We start from the raw sequence: 24,809 nt of genomic DNA on the forward strand, positions 1-24,809 counted from the left end.
TTCTACTGAGTGTTCATATTGGGAAACTACTCACATTCTGAACTAAATGTTCAGAAACAACGTTTTCAGATATCTCCATTGTAAAGACTATTCCACTATCTTACAACAACAAAACCGTAAAAGTGAGCTCTGAATATCTCCTCTGTTAACACGTTTTTTAAAAACCGTTATTTCATTATAGCCTCATAATAACCAGTCCTGTGATATAAAAGAGAAATCCTCAGATTAACCGTGATATCACCACCACCACATTTCTCACCCCGCCCAATGTCTAAACTCCACTCTGCACAAGTCAGAATTATCTCAGTATGCTTTTTTAAGTTTAAAAAGGTTCAAAAGAAAGAAAGAAAGAGAAAGAAAGAAAGAAAATCCAAGTAGGAGGGCGAGTAGGGATCCTTCAGTTCCTTTAATAGCTAAAAGTATTGCTTTCTCCTAGACGCGTAATGCCTAACAAGAAATCCTAGGAGATTCCGTGCTTTTTTACCTGCTGTAAGCCTAGCAAGAGGCCCCTAAGTGGAACCTGCTCTTGGCAGCTCTATGGAGGACTACTAGCACTACTAGGACTTCCTTCCTTCTCTACTATAGGTCTCAAATTACACGTCTGCAAAATTAGAAACTTGGACAACGTTTTCTGTTTTTCCCTTGTCTTACTCTAAGAGGGAAAGGTTGTTTGAATCAGGAAAGAATAAGCCAACCATCCTGTGTGACCTAGGAGAAGCACATCTCCTGGGTCTAAACTGGGGGCCAACATCTGAAAGCAAGGTCCTGGGGACCAGGAGTGGACTAGGAGGCACCCAGCGTCAGAAACTTGGTTTAAGCTGCGCTCTGGTTCCGCTTCCTCTTCTGTAAGCGTCGCGGGCTGGGGAAGTGCAGCACCCGCCACGCCCCCTGCCACTAGCCCTTGGTGAGCAGCGAACTACATTTCCCAGAATACCACGTAACGCTCCATAGCGCGCCGGCAGGCGGTCTATGTCGTCATCAGCCTGCGAATGTTTAGCTTCCATTGTAGTCGTGGCGTTTTGGGGCAAGAAGTTGGGAGTTCAGGGGAACCCTGGGACTGAAGACACGGTCCCGGTGACCCCCGACCCTTCCGACCCAGTCCTCTCTCGCCCGCCATTTCGCTCACCCTTCTGACAGGATGAGGCGTGCGGGTCTGGGTAAGGAGAGGGCTGAGTTTCGAAGTTTGGGGACCCTAGAACAGACTGTGCTGGGCGCTGGGGCGGGGCGGAAGCCAGAGGAGTCTCTTGTCACTGGCCTTTGGACGGAGCTGGGGGGGGGGGTTGGGAGGCGGGGAGGGTCTAGATGGGAACTCTGGTGGCGGGGCCCAGTGGAAACACATCATTTGGTCCAGGTCCTGGAGTTTCCTTAAGTTTGATTAAGTCTCAAGTTGAGGTGGTAGGTTAGAGTGATGGAAAATCAGGAGTGCGGTGTGCACAGGTGCCAACTCGGTAGTACAGGTGTGTGTAAGTGTCGTTGACCGTTTGAGCTGTGGTGATGGAAATTAGTTTTCGCTCAGTACCGCTTTAGTTTCTCATTCCTTACTGATCGTGACTGGAACTTAAGTGTCTTGAGAAGCAAAATGAGAATAGTGGGTGTTGACTGCTAAGCAGTAGTAAAGATTGTTAGACTGGTAGAAGGGAGTTGCAAGGGTAAATCTACGTGTCATTGCTGCTAAAGGTCTGGTGTTTAAGGTTGGGGTCAAAGGGGATTTTACTTATCTGAACCTTGTTCCACTGGTGAAGCTGTACAGTATAGTAAGGATTAGTGACCTAAGGTGTGTTCTTGATTTTGTGGGTTAAGAAACTGGCATTCTAAGTAGCAGTAATAAATTAGGCCCCAGATGATTTAGTAGACCTTTGTAATAACACACAGATGGTAGAAGAGCATTTTCTGGTTCAGAAGCTATGAAAATGTGGTTTAAAAAGAAAACTGCTAAATCGAAGTGCAGTACTCTTCAATAAACACAAGAAACGTTTTGAAAACATAGTATTTCCATTGTCACTGTAACACGGAAAAAATGGAATATTTCAGAAGTATTAGATATTTAAAGTCAGTAAAAGTTGCCAGTAAATATAGCCTTGTGCATTGATTAATACATCATAGTATGACAACAGGTTTTTTTAAAATGTATTTTTTATGAAAATTTGCATCACAGAAACTATACGGGGCAGGGAAATCGAAGAGGAAAAAAATAATTTCAAACAAATTTAGTTTCACAGGCCTAAATATTTTTTCTAAAAAAAGGTCTATTGTATATTTGAGTAAGTTCTAGCTGTGTAATTTTCACCCTATTTATGCTCCATAAACTTCTAGTCTAGCTGAAGAGTAGGAATATATGCCAAGATAAGTTATGATACAAGGTGATAGCTATATATCAGCAAGTAGAAAATCAGTTCTACAGAGTGAAAGTCTCAGAGATTTGAGAGATAGATCTCTTAGTGGAGACATTGGGATTCTACTAGACCTTCGGTGATAGAAGGTGAGAGAAGTAAGTTCCATGTGGGAAGATGACCAAAAAGAAAAGGAATGTAGAGTTATGTCTCAACTGACAAGGGTGAGGATGATCTTCAGTCCTCATTAGCTTTTCTTCAGTTGTTCTTAGCAGTAATTCATACAAAAAGTACTGGCTGAATTTGGAACAGTAATTCTAGCTCTTTTTTTTTTTTTCCTGTATTACAAGTAGATGACAATTTGAGTAAAGAGCATATCTTAGAAATGTGCCTTGGAAGATTTCTATAAATGAAAATTTTACTTCAGACATGGAACATTATGGAAAAATTCTGAAGTTAAAGTTAAGATAGATAAAAGGAATAAAAGAAAAGAAACCAAATAATCATTAATTTAGATGAATTCATTGATGAAATTCTCCACTGATTAAATTCAACCAGTCAAGAATTACTTTTTGGGCAAATGTTAATATGCTTGACTTCTTAGTCACATAAAATAAGTGAATAAGTAGTTCTTTTCTTTAAAAGTTTTGGACTATATTAATGTAGAATTTGCGGAGTACTTTGGTTATCAGATTGAGAATTCATTTATTTTTATTAGTTCATATTTACAGTACATAATGATTATATTCACCATGGTGTAAGTGTACCTGTACGTAATATGTGCCTACTCATGTTTGTAGCAGCACAATTTATACTAGCCAAATCCTGGAAACAAACCATATGCCTATCAACAGAGAATTCATTTTTAAGTGATGACTTTAATTGTTAAGAGGGGATAAATTAGTATGTCCAGTTATTGAGCTCGTAACTTTTTAATAATACATTTTGAGGACTTAGGTAGTATGTCAGTAGTTGAAGGAAAGTTTGAGTTAAGCAGCTCTGTCCTCTGTTTGGAATACACAGGATTTTGTCGTGGGCCTTGTAGTGGTAGAAATTGACTAGGTTAGATGGCTGCTGTATATTCGCTACTGAGGGAGATAAAACCATGAGACACTGTTTCTGTGCTTACAGATTCTATTCTTGATAAAGTTGAGTAATAGTAAATCCAAATTCTATTCTTTAATCAGTTTATTTATATACATTCAGTGAGTGTGCTTTCCTGTTGGTGTGCCTATATGTATGTTATGGGAATATGTAATGAGTGAAACAGACTTACTTTCTACACTAGTAATACAGTCTAGAGAGCAATAGTATTGGTAAAGCCAGAACTATAAAAATTCAGATTTGCTTCTTAGAGAAAATGAAGTTTGTACTGTGCCTTGAGAGAGCTTCCTATTCAACCACCACATCCTGTCCTTCCAGCTGTTACTGTCCATGCTCATCTTCTGTTCTTTGGCTTATGGGTGCCTTTAATTTTAATAATATTCCTTCCCCTACTTTCTTAGTGAACTGTTTAATGTGTTTCCAACTGTGTAGAGTCTACCCCTCATAATCCATATCTTCAGCCTCTTTTTTGTCACACAGTCTCAACTTTTTGGGGGCTCCATTCTTCTGCTGCCTAACATGATAATCCTCTAACTGTAGTTCAGTCTATTAGTGTGGCTTCTCAGAGGCTAAATGAGATCAACAAGCACTTCTGAGAAGGAACACACATCTGGCACGGTCAGAGCCACCCCAGTATATTGCTATAGCCAGGTTTATTTTATCCTTCTCTGAGCAATCGTGTCACTTTTCTTCATTATCCTCCTTGCTGATCATTGCAGGTGATTGCCATTCTTTATAGGATGGTTCCTTTGATTCCATGACTGAGAACACTGATGGCATCACTCACAGGGTGGTGGGGACTATATTCTCAGTGTCATCCTCTAGAAGATAAGCTGCATAAAAGTAGCTCCTGAAAGAAGAATGGATCTGACACATGATAGTTCCTCAGTTATTTGCTGAAGAATGATTAACAACACTCCGTGGAACTCTCGACTGACATTCTCTATGAGAAATTCTCCATCTGTCTCTTAGGACTTCAGCTTGTATCCCCAGTTCCCCTTGACCCTTTTCTCTTTTCTTAGCTGTCTAAGAGACATAGTGGTAAAAGACCATGCTTTCGCCCTGGACTTTCCATCTCATCCCATTATCTTTCTTCCTTTCCCTTCATAGTAAAAGTGCTTTAGTGGGTAGATGGTGAGTAGTACTTTTAAAATTTTTTATTAAAACCTATGTTTTTACTGAGCAGGGAATATATTCTGAAGATCCTTACATATCATTGTCTAGTTTTGTGTCTTCTTGGCAAACAGTAAGTGATCAATAAGTGTGTATTGAAGTGAGCTTAATAGTCCATGGGGGGGGTTGTTCTGTTCTATAGTTATAAATTTAAAAATTTATTTGGAATATGAATATGATAGACATAAGTGGTCTGTAATGCCCTCCAGGCATCTTTTTTGGTTCTTTTCAACTCTTACCTTTTCAAAAATGACTTCTGTTTTTGCTGTACAACACTTGTGGTCCTCACAGGTGAAGGAGCACCTCCTGGCAGCTATGGGAACTATGGCTATGCCAATAGCGGGTACAGTGCCTGTGAAGAAGAAAACGAGAGACTCACTGAAAGTCTGAGAAGCAAAGTGACTGCTATAAAATCTGTAAGTACAGAGTGGGTCTTATATACGTTGTATTTTTATATGCTTGTCAGTTATATACTTTTTTTGAGATCATAATAAACATGTCAGCTACTCAAATACTGTGGTTCAATGAGGTCAAAGTACACTCAAAATATAGGTCATACTTATTAGTTAGAAAATGTAGCAAATCAAAAGATACTTTGGTTTATTGTTTTTTTTTAAACTCCAGTTGCTATGTGTGTATTCCAATTTAAAAAACACTGTAGTGTTTCCAGCTATATCTCAAACAGTGCTGTCCTTCCATCCCCAAGTAGCTGTCTTTGTGTTTTTCTAATCTCTCAAGGTGCAAATAAATGTTAATCTTTCTTTTTTTTTTTTTGACCCTTTAAACCCATTTCATTTTGTCACATTTCTCTCTATCTCTACTTTTCTGTTTCTAATACTACCCCTCATTTTCATAGGTGAACCATTGGGCGAGCCTCTTAGTTCTGGCCTGAGCTGCGTACTGTCATCTTCGTAGAATATTTTTAAATTGCATCCTGCACTCCCAGAAGTCTCCTGTTTCCTCCATGATTTAATAAGCTTCACATTCCATAGCTTGATTGGATAGGTCCTTCAAAGTTTGGTTCTGGCCTTGCAGACCTTATCTCCCGCAGTCTGTGTGTTTTCTTCAGACTAATGGGAGTGCTCTTCCTGTCCTCCACACGCTGCCGCAGTCCCGTCCTCCATTCCTAGCACGTCCCTGTGCCTCAGTGTCCTCTTCCTTACACTGACTGAAGTCCTGTTTGTCCTGCAAGGCCCTACTTTGTTGTGTACTCTTCCCACCAGCTTCCTGATTAACTTCATCCAAAAGTTACTGTTTCCCCAACGCAAATAACTACCTGTGCCATTTCTAGAGCATTTATTTCATACTGATACACATTGGAATTATTTGTATGTAAAAGAAACCAGAATGTGGAGTTTTGTCTTATACTTTTTTTTTATATTCTGTATAGAACCTAACATGGTTTTTTATTAATGGTGTTACATATTCAATAAAGGAACTTACACACCAATGACTTTAATAGTGTATGTGATTGATTTTGTATTACAGTGCATGTACTGTACACTTACAAAGTTCCAGTAGAAGCCCGTGTTGCCAAATCAAATTGTATTCAACCTGGAGACTGTTGTATTTAAAATAGTATCATTTCAAAAGTCATATTAAATCAAAAGGAGTATATCTGTGAACCTAGTAATAATCGTATATTATTAATAATTTGGTAAATGCAACATTTGGAAGGGTATGAGAATTAAATGCCTTTTAAAACCACAAAACTAGTGTTGATATATTGTAGAAGAAAAGTGTGATGTTTCGAAATCTTTTTCATGGCATTAATGACATTTGTTGAAAGTAGTTGGGTGATTTATTATCTGATTTGTTAAATTTTGGGGAATACCTCATGTTTTGATCTACAGCATTCTAATATGATTTATGATTATTAACATATGTTTTCCACACAAATCAAGAAGAATAATTGCAATGGCTTGCTAAGATTTTCTGTAGCTGATTGCATTTATTTTGTTATTTTAGAAGTAAAGGCTTTGAAGAATTTATAATATGAAGTATTGGGATTTGGTTTATATTGCAGCTGTAATTATCCTTTTTTTCTTATAGGCTCGGGGCTCTTTGCTGCATTGTTTTTAGATGTAGATAATCCTAACTTGTGAAATTTAGTTTCGGTTTATGATGGAGTGCAAGTATCTTTAAAATTAATCAGTTTAGACATATTCAAGGTAATAGCTGGGGGTAGTGGTGCACACCTGTAACCCCAGCACTTGGGAGGCTGAGGCAAGAGCATTGCTGTGAGTTTGAGGTCAGTCTGAGCTACAAAGTGAGTTCAAGGCCAACCTGAACTGCAGTGAGACCTTTCTTGAAAAGACAAAAAAAAAAAAAAGTAATATATTTTCACTAGGAACACATTAAATACTTCTCTAGATTTCAGTTAATCATATGGACACCTCAGTATCTTTCAAGATATGATGAGGAAATATATAGGTAGATACTTTTGTATGAATAAAATAACAAAGCTTGCAAACAAAAGGATTAGAGCATGTACTAAAACTGTCAGGATTGACTAATCAATGAGATCAGAATGAGGAAGGAATATCTACGGTTAGAAGGAGTAGAAATTCTAGATTTATTTTACATTGATTTCAGTAGACAAAGAATTTGAATAGAGAATACTTAATATTCTGGAAAAATATATTACTAGAAAACATGGACATGCTTAAATATGGCGTTACTTTTACATTATAACACTCAAATGCCTTTGAGTAGTAATGGATATGCTTTCTTCTTTGTAGCTTTCCATTGAAATAGGCCATGAAGTTAAAAATCAAAATAAATTACTAGCTGAAATGGTAAGTAATCATGACTTTTTAAAGTTCTCAAATGTTTTTATTTTTATTAAATGTATTGGTACAGTTTAGATATACATAATTACATCCATCTTAAGGAATTTGTATCTGTATGACATATCTTGATTGCTATTTTTTTCCTAGTCCCATCTACTCCCTTCAGACCCTCTTCCCTTTCTTATATATTTATTTTTTGTTCCCATTTTGTCCTTCTATTATCTATTTTTCTTTTCCCTTCTTTCCTTGCCCTCCCCTCAACCCTAACTCCCCTTTCTTTTAAGTCATTTCTTCATATTTCACAATACCTATTACATACTTTGGTCCTTATTTACACTTAAAGTTTCTAAAACCATTTTTCTAGCACCATTTAGTAAAGAGGTTATCTTTCTTCTAAAAACAGCATGGTACTGGCAAAAAAAACCTATGATTTTACCTTTAAGACATTTGATCTGATATTCTGAAATGTAACCTGTTAACCAGGAATAAATAAAATTTTAATGTTTATCCATTTTGAAAAATCTAGGAATTATAAACCCTAGATTACATTCCATTTGTATCTAATCAGTTTGTCATAGGTATAAGATTTCTTTTTTGCCTTGTTTGTCTTGCTTAGCAAAATCCTTATAGAGCTCAGTAGCCTAAGAGCCCTTTGTTTCTTAATAAGCTAAACCACATAGTAACTATTTTGTTAGAGCCTTCTTGCATTTGCTAATGTTTTATTTTGGATGTCAAACTTCTTGAGACCTTGCTTTTTTATTCCAAATGCTTTTAAAATTGTGATATTCCAAAATCAGTGTGGAACTTAAAGCAGTGTTCTGATTAAGCTTTTTACTAGAATTACCAAGAGAACTCTTTGAAAATGCACATGCCTATTTTTCACTCTAACTAAAGGGAGGGCCTAAGGCATATATTTTGAAAAAAGCTGCCTGGGTGAATCTGATGGATAATCTTGGGGAAGGACCATAAATATAAAATACACATGCTACACTGACACTGAGCTATGCAAAGACTGCTATTATGCTGATACTGAGATTTCTATGAAACTGTAGTATTTCAAATGTATACTTGGTTTTCTCATCTTAAGGACTTCTCCCACTATGTTTTAATATGGTGGTTTTTCTTCATTCATATTTGCATCCCTTACCTCATTTGACACCTTCACATGATACTCTTAGGTTTTGTGGACTCACTGTACTTCAGAGTCAGCTATATATAAATGAATGTGTCTTAAAAATGAAGGGATGGTTAACTACTAAATGTGTTAAATTTCTTTACTGGTAGTAGTCAACTGTTTGACCTTGGGTAGCAATATCACAACAAAAAGTAGGGGAAAATTGTGTGATGTTTTTTAAAGTACGGACTTTTCTTGTTAATGTTTTTTCATCCATATAATGGGACTAATACCTATGTACTTTAAATGTTTGGATATCTCTATGATTGAAATACATGTTTAAATTGAATAATAAAAGAGCTTTTTATTCATTGAAAGACCTGCTTTAATTTGCATGGAGTAATTGGGCTGATTACAAATGTTATAAATTGGCTCCTGAATAGATTAAACACAAAACTGCCATTTAAAATGTACCCTAATAACAGTAGATTCAGGTACTTCATTGTACATATGTAGAATGTAAGTGTGGTATTTTCCTTTCTTACAGGACTCCCAATTTGATTCTACAACTGGATTTCTAGGTAAAACTATGGGAAAACTGAAGATTTTATCCAAAGGGAGCCAAACAAAGCTGTTGTGCTATATGATGCTATTTTCATTGTTTGTCTTTTTTGTCATTTATTGGATTATTAAACTGAGGTGATGCACTCACGTGCATTCCAACGAATTGCTTTGGCATCATTTTGATAAAAATCAGTATCAAGACATTACTGATTTTCAAAATCTATGACCTTTTCCATGGAAAATTACAAAATTTTGCTTGTTTATAAATCACTGTTACATCTTAATTGACTTTGTTGCTTTTTTGTGTAAATCTCTTACATTCTTGATGTAGAATCTGACAGGTGGTCTAGAAAAGTCAGATTCCGAACAAAATCAAGCAAAGATAAGATTTGTGTTATGTCAGCTTGCTTCAAACAAATAAGGAAATCATGGCTATAGTTTCCAAAATCTATGTAACACTTTATGTTTTTACAAACTGTCCCTTTATGGTTTTACTTAGTTTTTCAGTTCTTTTTGCTCATTCCCTGATGATAGCAGTTGGAGTCCTGTTTTTTTCTGGCTGCATTTGTTACCATATGTATCTCTGCTTCCTAGGTAAACTCATTAGATCTGGGCAGGGACAAGGATTAAACAGCCATGTCTTAGATGTGAGGCAGAGGTAGGGTTTGAGTTAGGTGACCCTGTACAGCTCTCCAGCCTATCACTAACTCAGTGTTGTCAACATTGCATCACCTATTTCACAAGACTCTCAGGAGAGGCAGAAAAGAGAATGCAGTAGAAGCTCCTGATGCACAATAGTTAGTTAATGTAAAAAATGTCCACACTCGTAAACGTTAGTTCTCACTGCGATTAGCAGAATTATGTGTCAGGAAAGGACATTATTTTTTAGATGAAAAAAATAGATGGTTTCAGGCTTGAAATGATGATGCAAAACTTCAAGCAGATATTTCTGTCAGGCAGTGGCCTATATGCCTCAGTGGTTCAAGAGGTTTCAATTTTGTTTTCAATTATATGATAGCAGAGCTGAGGAAGACACAGAGTCACTGACAGTAATTTTAAGTTACAAACTAATAGAAGAAACAGAAGATCAAAGAAAGTGGTCCAAGATTAAAATGTAAAATAATCATCCAGTGAAACTGGAGAAGCTCAAAATTTTAGAAAAGCCAGTAAGGGCAAAAGAAGGGTGAATTTTCAGTATTAAAACTTGGCAATTACCAAGATATTAAAGGTAGTTGGATATTAGAGAGATATTAAAGAAAGTTGGATATTATCATCAAGCAGGTAGAGATTTCCACCAGAGGCATTTGGAGTGATGTAAAAAATTCTCATTGCTGCACAATTCAGCATTTCTTATTTTGATTTGTTTTTAAGAATTGACTAAAACCTTACATTTGATGACACTGCACATCACTGTGCCGAGGTTCCGCTGTTGGGGCTACTCTGGAAGCAATGGGCTGCCTTGCTCTGAAGCTCCTTTTGCCAGCCCTCTTTCTTCCATTTGGAGAACCTTAGGAAAAAATCTTCCCACAAATAAAATTTGGAGGAAATATCAAATATGAAAAAGTTTTAATCCTGTGTAGTCATTTAAAAGCCTATCACTAATCCCATAAGTACTTTAGTGCTGTGAGTTTTATAGTTGTAATAATTGAGTGGGCAGTATTCACATTGTAATCTTTATTCAAGCAACATAAGACTTGCAGATGTTGGGGTGGGGGGTGGGCACTGTTCTGTATTTTAAATGGTGCAAAAAATTCCAAAAGTAATTTATAAAAAGTCTAGCTGTCCAAATTCCCTGGAATGTAACATGCAAAGACATTTGCAAATAACTGAAAGAATAACTTATTCCTAGCAAGCATGGGACTGACTCTACAATAAGGAAAAGAATTATATGCATCCTTGATAGACTTTAATTGAGCATGGAAATTAATATTTGGATTTTGAGTTGAGAGATGTTAAATCTATAACAAATAGGCAATGTTTTATGCATCAAAATTTTGGAGTAGAGAACTACTACCTGCTTACTTTAAAAAAAAAAAAAATTTCTACCATATCAGCTTTCTGAATTTTTCAATGCTTTTACATTTCAAATTATATAGATTGAGTTTATTTCATTGAGAAGTTGAAGAAGTACTTGATAATTTGGACTCATTAGTCCGCAAGTGATGTTATTGAGGTGTACAGATGAAGAAATTTTGACTCCACTGGAATGCAGAACAGCATCTGCTGAAAGCTATGAATTCCTGTTGTGCATAAATCCTGCCTCTCCCAAGCCCATTAAGCCTTTGGCTGGATGGCCTTTCCTTCTTAGTTACTCTGAGATGGCAGCTGTTAATTTTTCTAGGAAGGATTTATCATTTTCTGAAATTTGGTCCATTTAGATTTCTTTGCATCCTTATCAATATGATGGGATTCTTTTTAAAAACCTTTGATTTGTTTTTTAACAGGTTTTTAAAAACATGTGATTTGTCTAACTGGTTTGGATTATTAGAGGGAGACCAATAGGCCTTTCAAACTTCCTAAAGGTAGAAGTTTGAAATAAGAAACATTTCTCTTCCTGTGATCGTGTTGCTTATGTATTAGTGTACCACAGAATAGACCTTTTCTTGGTATATATGTTTTTTCAGTACTTTTTATTCTTACATCAGTACCATACTTTACCATATCGTTTCATCAATACCAGTACCATATTTTAATTAAGGGGCCTTTATAGTGTTTCAATAGCTAACATACTCTTACCTATTTGTTTTGACAGATGAACATACTTTGATAATATTTTAATAAATCAGGGACTTGATTAGAATCACATTAATTTTCTATAATATGCTGTGAAAAAATACAAGTGTCTCAGATACTTCTTTTACTGGAATGTTTGATTTTTACACCTAGCAAATTTCTCATTTTCTGTCTTGACATAAGCATAGTTAGTGGTAAACTGTTGGTACCAGGTGTGGCATAGGGAGGAGCCCTGTCCTAGAGTAACATTATTACTGTGCTGTAATTCCTCTCACCACAATTGATTGCAAGTGTCAGCATGACATTACTGAGAGCAGCATTGTGCTTGGCTCCCATAACCTGATACAAACTTCTTCCAACACATCTTTGTTATATTGATGACCAATATTCTTTTAAAAGATGTAGAACATATTTGTTTTCTTATGAAGTGTAATAGGACATGTTCAAAAGATAAACTGATAAATTAACTTGCAAATGATGTTTTATAAAATAATGTTTTACAAAATAAAATATCATTTGTGTATCTTCCTGTATTTTCCAATTTGTATGGGAAAATTCTTGTTACATTTATTGACCCGCCATTTCAAATACTCCATAATAATATAGGGAAAGCTAAATAAATGATTATTTGTATTTAGGTTTTCTTGTTATTTCCTCCAGTTTAGTGGTCAAGCAGATATGCAGGATCATTCTGTAAATTTCATACAGCTTTGTCTTTTTGTGTGTATTCTGACATTCATAGTTTGTCTCAACTCTAGGGAAACATTTTCACAAGCCTTTAGAGCTACCACAAGAATTCAGATTTGCCAAGTTCCAAGTCAAAGTCTTAATCTTTCTTTAATCTTCAAAGCTAACAGGAAGTTAGAAATATGCATAAAATGTTTTTAACAAAACAAACTGCATATATTAAATACTAAAATAAGCTTAGTTAATACTTTATAACAAGCAGCTAAAGGATAATGTAAAATATAACCACGTTGTCCAGAGTAAATGTAAGTATTCTGCAAAGTTTTTTATGTTACTTGAAAGATAATCAGTTTTTGTCTTACTAATTAAGTCCACTTTGCAGACTTCAAGAATCAATATTACACTTGTATGTAGAAAAGTTCCTGTTGTGCCTTTTCAGATGCCCATGGTCACAGTGTGAATCTGACTCTATTAGTATTGTGGATTCCTTGATGTCTACAATGAGGTTAGGAATGAGTGTAAAAAAAGAAAGAAAGAATGAAGGAACAAAAGAAAGGAAAGAAAAACATTGCATTTAAAACGTCTATACAAAACATGTTAATATGTGATAATTCAATTCACATTTTAGGAGAATATTTGTAATTCTTTTCTTAATTTTATCTAATTAATGAATAAGTAGTCTAGAAGCTTGCAATTTATTGTGACTTCTGCATTATTTAAAACTCTAGTTGCTTTAAAGCACATAAACTCTCGAAGAAAGGAGCATGAGAGCATATGAGACAACTTGTGTTCTAAAAGTTACTGAAATATGCTTTAGTCTGCTTATAGACAGATTTTATACTTTATTTCTTTAAAAGTTTCCTTTTAACATTTTAATTTCAAATGAACAAACGTGTAAATTAAGAACTTTAAAGGCAAATTGTTCATTTGGTTTATATACATAAAAAACAATTCCAAGGAATGCAAGTGTATTATGATAACTTCTGTTAAGTCCATATTAATAGATTAAAATTATTTCTGAGTTACTACTTGGAAGACAAGTACATTTCCAAATGGTGTGTACTTGTCAGCTCCATTAAATTCTACATTGCATTTATTTATTATGACTACAAATTTTATGTATAATTTTAGATAATTTCAGAAATGCTTTTTAGAATTTATACAGCTTTCTAAGAGAGACCAATAGGGATATAGTAAACATCTTTGTTATTGATTATCCAGTGTTCAGAATTGCCACAAAATAATCTCTTTTCTGAGAATCAGTGGAAACTGAGCACTTAAGTTATGGCACATTGATGATTCTAGCAGAAAACTAAAAAGCACAAAAGTTTGGTTTGTATTTACAGCCAATCATGTAAGGCAACTGGAGATGCCTGGCTTTGTACTGTGAACATCATAAGAAGTGAGATGGGACAACTGGCCAGGTTTCGTTCACCTGCTCTATTGCAATAGTGTATCTGAAATTATCTTTGGGCATGGTCAACAAATTGTAATTTATTTTTAAAAGTATGCAGACTACAAATCTATATCCTAATACAGCTTTTTTAACATTTTAATTGAGGACTACTATGATTTTAATGTACTTATTTGTGTCTTCATATATCTTGAAATTATTCATGAGGAGATTTTCATGTAATAAGTTTTAATGTAAGTACAATGTGTGTAAGAAAACAAAAAGGAAGAAAGTAAAGCCCAACATACAGATAGAAAGGATATTAGATTGCAGTCACTTCTATTTATATAGTGTTTGAGCTAAATTATATTAATTTGTGGGGCAAGATAGGTATTGGAAGGGCAGACAGGCATAAAAATATGTTAAGTGGTTTCTAGTGAAATGTACAAGCATTTCATTCAACATACAGTCTTTCATTTCTAGTAGTTGAATGATGTATGTTTCAAATTAATTTCTTCTGGTAGTTGCCTATGCCAGGTAAACTAAAAATGTGTTATTTTTCGTATAAGTAGGAACGTTTAGATCTGACTGCCAAATGTTTTTTATTACTTACCCAGAGCAATTATAAACATACTGTATATGCCTCTCAGAATTACAAACTAATATTTAAAACAAATTTGTCCCTTGCCAATGAGGAATTTTTTATAGCTGTTACATTTTTAAAAAGTACCTCTAATAGTGTATGACTTCATATCCCATATATATATTATAAATTATAAATTTAAGGGAGTGTGAATTACTAATAAAATGAAAATAATTTATAGAAAAGAAAATTTAGACCATCAAAAATCAAATATTCTTGCTTCATTCCGAAAAGAACTGTACTAACAAAAAGACTTAATGTTATGCACTTGTTTTTCCATCAAGCATTGACATCACGCATAGATCCAAGTGCTTGGAAAATAAATTAATGTTGGTTTTATCTTTCCCACTAGAAAACATATCTTTTTATTATCTCACTGAATTTCCATTGCTGAGACTATAGAAGACATTTAATTAAAAATTATGCTTTCATGAATTGTATAAAAGTTCATTTACTACTTGGAGGCACAACATTGTCGTTCTTAAGTTGGAAACCGCTTTTTTTTATTTTGCTAATTTAAAGTGGTTATAGGTCTCACCTTCATAAAACTGATGAGATATGGGTAAACATTGAATTCCCTGTTTAAAGGGTAAAGAATAACACAATTTAAGCACCAATGCCAGAATATTTGAGAAAAGCTATTTAGAATTTTCTGTGTCCATTAAAATTCACATTTTGAGACAGAAGTTTTGATCAGCATCTCTAACCCAAGTCTCAAATTGATCAGATAAGTAGGGTGTTCCTTTCCAAAAAGACTAGATTCAAAACAAATTGATACACTTTTTTTTCATTTCTTTTTCTGAGGAACCATATTTAACTCCTGCTTATTGTAAGAAGTGTTCATTTTACTCAAATCCCACTACCAAAATGTGACTCACTTAGTCCACAAAATGTACGGTGGTTTCTCACCAGAGAATTCTACTGGCACATAGATTGAGAAAGTACTTAGATAAGAGGATGGGGCATATATTTGCTGTTGGAAATTAGGCATATCAAATCAGCCTGCCCACTACCATGACTAGCCCACATTTTGCGGCCTATGATGATACACTTTAAGGCTGACCTTGAGGTCCATTATTTTGGTATCTACTGAAAAAAAAATCACAGGGATATAAATCTTTATTTTTCAACTTTTGGAATAAGCAGTCTTCATGAAAGGCAAGTGATAAATATTAGCCTTAGAAACACAGCTCTTTACATCTACTGTGGATTTTCAGTGCTTAAAAGATTGTCAAAGTTTGAACTGTAAATATAACAGGAATTTAACTCAGGATCTAGTGCTTATCAGGCAGGCACTGTGCTGCTGAGCTGTATCACTAGCTCAAAGTCTTAATATTATAGTGCCTCCTGCTTTACTCTTGTTGCTCAAACTTGCTTTTATTATTCTGGCTTTTTTGTAGGTTTTATATGAATTTTAGTATTGTTTCTCTAGATTTGTAAAGTATGCTCTTGGTATTTTGATGGCACTGCATGGAATCTGTATAACAATATGGGAGTATGGCCATTTTGACAATATTTGTTCTACATATCTAGGAATAGGGGACATCTTTCTATTTTCTGATATTATTTTTGGTCTCTTATTCAGGGTACTGCTGTTTCCTTTGTAGAAGTCCTTCACTTTCTTGATGAGGTTAATTCTTAGGTGTTTCATTTGTCTTTTTTTTTTTTTTTTTTGGTACCAAACGCTTATGCTGCTGAGCTAAATCCCCAGCCCCTATGTTTCATTTGTCTTAGACTTCGGTGAATAGTATTTTTTTCATAATTTCTTTCCCTTCAAGTTCATTATTGGTGTACAAATGCTAGTGATTTTTAATAGGTTGATTTTGCATCTTGCCACATTGCTAAAGTTGGTTATTTATTCTATGAGTTTTTAAGTTGAGTTCTTTGAGTTTTCTATCATACCAATGATGACACTTTAGATTCTTGTTTCTTATATGTGTCCCTCTTCTTTTGCTTGATTGCCTTGGCTAATATTTTAGGTACTATATTGAATAAAGGTTGTGATAGTGGGCATTCTTGTCTAATTCATGAGTTTAGGAAGAATGCTTTTAGTTTTTACTCATTAAATATGATATTATTGATCTGTCATAAATAGCTATTTTAAATTCAGATGTGGTCTATCTATACTTGTTTTCTTCAGGTTTTTAATTATGAAGAGGTGTCGGGTTTGTTGAAAACCTTTTCTGCATCTACTGATATAAGCATATGGTTTTTCACCTTGCTTTTGTTTATGTGATGCTTTATATTTCTTGATGTATGTTGAACCTTCTTTGCTTCTGGACATTACTTGGTCATAATGTTTATCTTTTGATGATGTACTACATTCCATTCACTAGTATCTTGAGGGTTTTGGAATGTCCATTGAGGAGATTGGCATATTGTTTTCTTTTTTAGTTGGATTCCTATCTGGTTTTGGAATCACAGTGATCCTGGCTTCCATATGAGTTTGGGACTACTCCATCCCTTTCAATTTCTTCGAAACTTGAGGTGTGTAAGTGATATAGCATGCTTAAATGGGAATTCAGTAGTGAATTCATCAAGCTCTAGACATTTTAATTGGTATAGATTATTACTGTGTTGATTTCATTGTTTATGATTGAGTTCTTCAATATATTTGTGTCTTACTGTTTTGGTAATTTGTATGAGTCTAGGAATCTGTTTGTTTCTTCAAAATTTGCCGATTTGTGGGAATAGTAGTTACTATCATCTGGTACAGCTTGTTAGGATTTGACCTTTTTCATTTGAAATTGGGTTGATGTCTCTTCTCTTTTTATCCTGTTAAGTCTGGGTAAGGGTTCAACTATTTTTTTCATCCGTTCAAAAAACCAGCTTTTCGACTTGTTACTATATATAAATGGTTTCAATTTCATTGATTTCTGCTCTATTCTTTATAATTTCCCTCCTTAATTTTGGTTCGGGCATGAATTTGTTTCCCAAGTCTCTCAAGATTTTGCATGAAGATATTTGAGTTTTCCTAATGTGAGCATTGATTGCATTGAACTTTCCAATTAAGACTGCTTTTATGATCACCTAGAGGTTTCCATGAGTTGCACTAATATTGCACCAGAATTTTTTAAATGTCTTTTTTGATTTCTTCTATTATCCATTATTTGTTTAGAAGTATGTTGTTATTTTTCCAGGTATTTCTCCCTTTTATATAATTTCTTCTTTCACTGCTTTATATTTTCTTTGCCCTATGCTCTGATAGTATGCATGTGATAATTTCAGTTCTTTTGTATTTACTTAAGCTTCGTGGACAGTAAGTGATCTCTTTTGGAAAAAATACCATGTAGTGCAGCAAAGAATGTGTACTGTGTAGTAGTGGGGTGGAATACTCTATAAGTAGCTATTAAGTCACTATGTTCAAGGGTGTGGTTCAGCTCTAATATTTCTTCATTGACTTTTGTTTTATCAAGTTGTCTCTCTGTGTAGGTGGAGTGTTAAGACTTCCCACTATGATCATGTTGGCATTTATTTGATCTGTTATGTTCTGAAGTATTTGTTTTATGAAAATAAGTGCTCTAGTATTTGCTGCATAAATATTTTTCAGCATTATCTCTTCTTGTTGGATTTTTCCCTTATGTGGAATGTAGCAATCTTCTTTATCGATTTTAACTTGAAGTTTACCCTCAGATTAAAATTGTTACCTTTGCTTGTTTTGGGGATCTTGGTACATGAGATATTGTTTTCTATTCTTTAATTTTTAGTCAGTGAATATCTTTTTGAGTTTCTTGAATATCACAGAGTGTTAGACTCTTCTTTGATTCAGTCCACCTATCTGTGTCTGTGTCTCTCTCTCTCTCTTTTTTTTTTTTTTCCTGTTACTGGGAATCAAACTCAGGTCCTTGTGCTTGCCAGGCAGGTACTTATGCTACTGAGCCATGTGCTTGGCCCCTACTCTGTGTCTTTTAATTGAGGAATCCAGGCCATAAGTGTTGAGAGCTATTCCTGAGATGTGTTGATTATTTGCCACCATTTGATTCTTTCTCTGTTGGTGACTCCTTTGTTTTTCTTTTCATATTCTTTCTTATGTAGTTTATCCATTGACTGCTTGGTATTTTCATTTCATCTGAGTTTTTAGCTGTATTTGTTTTATTGTTTTTGAGTATGTTCTGGAGTGCTGGTTTTGTATCATAAATTTGAGCTGATCTTTTCATGAAATGATACTTCATCTATTTTGAAAGAAAATTTGCTGGCTGGATTAGTCAAAGTTGGAAGCTATTTGCTCTAATGGCTTGAACTGCTTCACCCTGAGCTCTTCTATCTATCCTTTAAGGTTTGTGTTGGGAAGTCTGCTGTAATTCGATTGGGTTTACCTTTATATGAGATGTTTTTTGTTTTTCTCTGATTGCTTTAAAAATCTCACTTTATTTAGTATCTAGAAATTTAAAAAGGATGTGTCTTGGTGAGCCTCTTTTATCATTATAGTTGTTTGGTGATCTGTAAGCCTCAATTCCTTATATGTTGAACTCTTGTCAAATTTGGAAAGTTTCCTGCTACAATTTCTGTGAACATTAAAATTCCATCTAAGTATCTTTTTAGTTTTTCTGTAAGTCTAGTTACCCTTAGGCTTGTCTTCTTACTCTTATGTAGTAGCTGCTGGGTGGTCTTTTCCTATTCTCTTACTTTTTTTTTTTTTTTTTTTTGTGGCCTCTTTGAATATTTCTTCATTATTTATACCATTTTGTCCTCAATTTCACACAGGATGTTTGCACTGGTAATTTTTGCAGTTTATGAAGTCCATAGTTTTTTTTTTCAGATATTTTTGGCTGACATCTTTTTGAAGGTTCTTTATGCTTCTTGAATCTGTTATTCATGTTTTGAACTATCCAAGTGTTTACTAATTTCCTCAGATTCATCCAGGATACATTGAGTGATAATGCCGTGAAATTTTTAACTTACTTCCTCTTTAAACTCATCCAATTTCTTCATCCCTTCTATAAAATTGTTGTAGAGTTATGTTACCTGGCATTTGCTTTCCTTTCTGTTTGTCCTCTCATGCTCTGTCTCAGGAGAGTCAGGAGACCTTGGTGGTCTTCTATTGTCTTGCTTCCCCATTAATATATCCAGCTTATTGATTGTGATTCCCCAGAACTCTACATATTGGCATAGAGAGAAAACCAGTTATTATCTACCGTTATGTTACCTTGGCTATGGTAGTAAGTCAAGTGGCATCACTCCTGTGCATCACTTAGCTAGAACTAAGAAGACTATGATTTTAGTGCAGGCTATCTAGATGTATATTAGCCTCTAATACTTGAGGCCACTAGATTTGCTGAATGTAGGCAGCCAAGCTAGAGGTCAAAGATACCTCTAGATACCTCCTTCTTTAGGACTATTCCCTCTGATGATTTCACTCTCCAAATCTGGCCTCACGTGACAGAACACAGGCCCTGTGAATTTCCTGTTCTGATTCTTTCGCCTGGTCTCAGTAGTAGGGTAACTTCAGTCCAGAAGCAAAGCTCTTCTGCTTTGTATTAGCATCTTCTCCAGTCAAGTGGGTGAGTTGGCTGTCACCTCCATGGCACTATGCCGAGGGCTTCAGGAGCAGACCGCCATGTGTGTTTGGTCAGTCCCGAGATTTCCTTCCTTTGCAAGTCAAGTTGCAAAGTCCCCAGTGTGCAGTCAGCCACTGACTTTATCTTTTTTTAAAAAAAATTTTAAATTTTTTACCCTATTGGTACATTTTTGATATTCATAGCAGCAACATTCATAATATGGAATGTGTACCTGTACATGATATATCTTGCTTCTTTTTTTCCCTTTCCCCTCCCCTCTCTTCAACCCCTCTAGGGCTGGGAAAATATTAACAGAATTAGTAGAGAAAGTAGAATAGAGTAGGAAGAGCAGAAAAAATGAATTAAGATTTAAATCCCTGTATTATAGGAAGATGCTATTGTCTTTATCACCAGCTCATGATATTATGGTTTCTTGGTTGGTGTCTCTTCCTTGTTCTATTGTTTTATCATCTTGGAGAAAATTATTTGAATGACTATTTTATTGTCGAATAATACTGAGCTGGAAGTTTAGTTGAAGACTGTTAATATTCATAGTCTTATTCCACTGAGCTCGATTTGCTAGTCATGAGAGCTGGATTATTGCTCTATTAAAATTATGTTTATGTTCAGTATGTGAGGTGTCTCCAGTGTCTAGCTTGAATACAGATATTTTTTTCTGTTACATATCAACATGCCATAGGTTAATATAGCCATTCTTGGGGCCAGAGACTATCAAACACTTTTTTCTTGTTTATTTAACCATCATAAAATTTTTGAGGTAATATTAATAGCCTTACTTTACACATTAACTTCTGGCCCAGAACCCATGAACAACCCAATTTCACACATAAAATTTGTAATTCTGGCAGCCTGGCCCCAAGCCTGCAATAATCAGCCTCCATTGCTGAGTATAAGACTTTCTAAAATCTTCACAGACTGAAGGAAAATCATGAAAGTAAGAAGGAGCATCAGCAACAGAAGCTTTCTGGAGTTGAAGGAATGTTGAGGGAGGTGCCAGGGATGATGAGGCGAAGGTAGAGATATAAAGTGGGCACAGTAAGACTGTCTTCTAAGACTTGGGTCTGATATTAAAGTTGTGAAATTCCAAGATACAGAATGCAGATAATTTCTATTTTTTACACCTTTGGAAATGCCAAACTATTTAAACCTGCTGCTTTAAATTTAATTGTTAAAAACCGCAGCCAATTGAATTTGTCCAGAAAATGTATCACATATAAAGAAATCTGTGTAACTTCATATCTGGTGTTCCTTCTCATCCTATGAACCAATATATTAATACATGACTCAATTTTCCAGAGAGAAAACATTTATTCATTTCTAAAGTCATGCCTGAATTTTTTGGAAAACTTCTGTTTTCAACTTGTGTAATTTGTATCAGGCATTTACAAAAACAGTCTGGGAACTTTTTGTAGTCCATTAACAGACATGTAGCAGGAATGATCACAAAGAAAAAAAAAATGAGCCGATCAGTATTAATTTTTGTCATTTTAACTATGGCACTTAAAAAAAAACTTTTTTACATATATCTTTGTTATTGATACACGAAAGAAAGTGGCCTTCTCAAATAGAAGGAATGTATTATCCTAAAATATTATAATGAATAATCACCTCCCTTGGAAGAATGTCATTTTAACAATAGTAAAAGATTTGACATAATCAGCCACTAGTATTTCTCAGATATCCTGGGTTATATTGTTTCCTAAATATTCATGTTCAATCAGAACCTCAAAAATGTGATCATATTTGGAAATAAGTTCTTTGGAGGTTAATCTAGTCAAAAGAGATCACAATGGATTGTGAAGGGTCCTAACATAATGACTGATTTTCCCCAATAAAGAAAAATTTCATGAGTATTGCCTCAGGAAGACAAGAAGAGATTGAGTGAGCTGCATGACTTTCCCTGCAAGCTAATGAACACCAGTGATTAATGGCAACAAGCTAGAAGGAGACCGAGCCACAACAACAACAGCAACAAAAATCTTCCCTAGGTGCTTTTAGAGAGAGCGTAGGCCCACCAATACTTTGATTTTGGAGGTGTGACCTAAGAATTGTGGAGCGTATAGTTCTGTCATTTTAAACCACCAGTTTGGAGTCATTTTTTATGCATCCTAGGAAACAGAAACAGATACATTGTCCATGCTGCATTCTGTTGTTTAGGTAAAAATGCCAAAGGTGACATCCAAGATGCATAAGAATATCCTACAGAGTAAAATACAGAACCCTGGCTATAACATTCTCATTCATTTCAACTGAAGTCTGTGTATGGAAATTCTGTGGATTTCTGTTTCTTTACTCTTCCCTGTTTTGCATCATGGTTGACAGAGAACTGAATTGGGTAAATGATACAAACAGTTTAATAGGGGCAAATTCCTGAAGTTATGCTAAAATTAATAAAAATATTTGTATTGATCAGCTTTCCTGTTGCTGGACAAAATACCCTGAAATGGAAGGGTGGGGGTCATTTTAGCCCATTGTTTCAGAGGTTTTAGTCAATACTTATCTGACTTCAAGGCAGAAACATGGCCGAGGACCACACAGATGCAAGCTGCTCATCTCATGCCAGCTGGAAGCAGAAGAAAAAGCCAGAGAAGAAGAAAGAGACTGAGAACCAGATACAGTTCCCAAGGTCATACCTCCATGACCCGCGTTCTTCGACTAGGACCTTTGGTCTCATTGCCCACTCAGCTCTGGGTTAATCTGTTAGTGAAGTTAGTACCCTCACACTGGACATTGCTCTGTCCTTTCAAATTGACAATCAAAATTAACTGACACAATATTCTAAACCGAATACAATATTCTAAACCTACTGATGGATTGAGAAAACCCCAGACCTTTCCAGGGAAAATAGTATACTTCTATAGATTTTTTCCTAAAAATTTTGTGGAAAGCCACAAATCACCTTGACTTGGACTTAGAAAAGTTTTCTTTAACTCCACACATGTATGTCAGAATTAACCTTTGAGACAAAAGCATGTTATGTATGTTTAAGAACATTTGAACTGTTACAATTTTTAGTCCTTTAAAACAGCAATTTCAGGGATTTTTCTTATGACTTGGAGTTTAATTTCTGTCTCCATAGAAGTTCAGTATACAAATGATCCATCACTGCTATAATTTTTGAAAGACAAGGATTAACTTTGACATGGCATAAGAGAATAATAGAAAAATTTACACAAAATTTAAAGTAAGGTTGTACTATAAAGTAAGGTTTTACTAAATTAGAATTGGGAAAAATATGCCATCTAACAACCTTTTATATAACTGACAGTAAAAGACAATGACAGATCAAAATTAATCACAAACCACTGATCATGCCTTCATTGCTGAGTTAATGCTATGTGCTGAAGCTCCCATGGCTCTTTATTTCTTGGCCTTGACCGATTCTGATTCTTTGATACTGACTTTTCACAGCAGGATCAACTTTCTATCTGATAGAGGTGATTATTTGGTGGTTAGAGCATGCTTTGTCTCAGCTGTTTCCTTAATCTAAAATCCATGATTTCAATGCTAAGGAAGTTTTGTATTTACAAGAAATATATATAGATTGTTTTCTTCAACCCCATGTAATAAAGGTAATTTTTCTTTAGAGAGGCATTGAGAGTATTAATTTAAATATAAAAGTAAAACTATCCTCTGTTTCTGGAAATATAACAAACTGTCTACATATTGATTTCTTGTTTCTTTTTCTTATATTTTGAGTTTTCAGGGGGAAGTCAAGACACAAACATTCAATCATTACTGCTCAGCACAATATCTGGCATAGAGTAGAAAGTTAATAAATGGAGTGGAAATAAATGAACAAAGTAAGGGGCAGCTGAACCAAAATTACTAAATTGTGGCACTGAATGCTGAAATAAGTGAACTGGCTTATGACCGAGAAATGGAAATTATCATGGAATATCAGGGTGGAAATACTATCTTATTCTCTCTCTCTCTCTCTCTCTCTCTCTCTCTCTCTCTCTCTCTCTCTCTGCTGGAAAGTCATACATTGCAATGAGATTCATAATTACAGAATATATAGGGCTTTATTTTCCACCAGCCTCCTATGATCACACAAAACATGTATTAACCTGCCAACATTCTATAAAGAAGCACACATAAAATCCTGCCTTTGGCAGATTGTGATTTAGTTACAAAAAGGCAAAGTTTACATTCTTTATTACAAGTAAGCAATGAAATATATATGTAGTGATATGTGGCGAGATAAATGGGGACATTTTATTTAATATCTGCACCAGACTCAGTTTACATGTCACACCAGAATCGTTCAGCATTGCCCGTCTACCCTCTCCACAACTCTTCGCCACCTCCCTTGTTTCCTCCTGGAAGGATGCTGACTTCAGTTGCTGTTGACTGTGACTATCACTTCCCAATATCCACACAAGCCAGTGTTCATTGGCATTGCTGACCTTACCAGCCAGATGGGGCCAGCAGAAGCTGTCACTTCTCCAGTGGCTGTCTGATAACACCTGGAATTGTGGTGGATTTAATGGCCCCTGAAAGGACCTCAGTCAATGAAAGACAAGGAAATGGCTCATAAATTATGTCTTTCTCCATGAATTCTAGGCATTGCCCTTCTGGAGACATTATTTGGGACCAGTAATGCCCTATTTTTCTAACAGAGAAGACTGGAAAGCTCAGAAGCATACTCCCTGGAGGTTTTGCTATTCTTCTTTCTTTACTTCTTTTTTTCCCTTCAAATGTACTACTGATAAGCTTTTGAATTAAATTTTATTTTCCAGGAAACCAGAACAAAA

At 35.1% G+C, this 24,809-nt stretch overlaps 1 protein-coding gene across 3 annotated transcripts in view; it reads left to right on the forward strand.

Annotated features, from left to right (window-relative positions):
- Nucleotides 1–952: 952 nt before the first annotated feature.
- The window catches only part of Bet1 (Bet1 golgi vesicular membrane trafficking protein), a 31,911-nt gene continuing 8,054 nt past the window's right edge, over nucleotides 953–24,809 (forward strand). Inside the window, exons 1-5 of one of the 3 annotated variants that reach the window (XM_013158394.3) lie at nucleotides 953–1,157; nucleotides 4,899–5,023; nucleotides 7,349–7,405; nucleotides 9,061–9,094; nucleotides 22,564–23,638. In XM_013158394.3, coding sequence (XP_013013848.1) covers nucleotides 1,139–1,157; nucleotides 4,899–5,023; nucleotides 7,349–7,405; nucleotides 9,061–9,094; nucleotides 22,564–22,748 — 420 coding nt within the window. In that variant the 5' untranslated portion in view covers nucleotides 953–1,138 and the 3' untranslated portion in view covers nucleotides 22,749–23,638. Of the gene's footprint in view, nucleotides 1,158–4,898; nucleotides 5,024–7,348; nucleotides 7,406–9,060; nucleotides 9,095–16,927; nucleotides 16,993–22,563; nucleotides 23,639–24,809 lie in introns of those variants that run through there. The other 2 variants (XM_063242662.1, XM_063242668.1) reach the window with 2 other exon arrangements.

The sequence above is a fragment of the Cavia porcellus genome, unplaced genomic scaffold (genome assembly GCF_034190915.1).
Source record: "Cavia porcellus strain 051 isolate PalLab524CR breed Dunkin Hartley unplaced genomic scaffold, mCavPor4.1 scaffold_2, whole genome shotgun sequence".
NCBI classification, from domain to species: domain Eukaryota; kingdom Metazoa; phylum Chordata; class Mammalia; order Rodentia; family Caviidae; genus Cavia; species Cavia porcellus.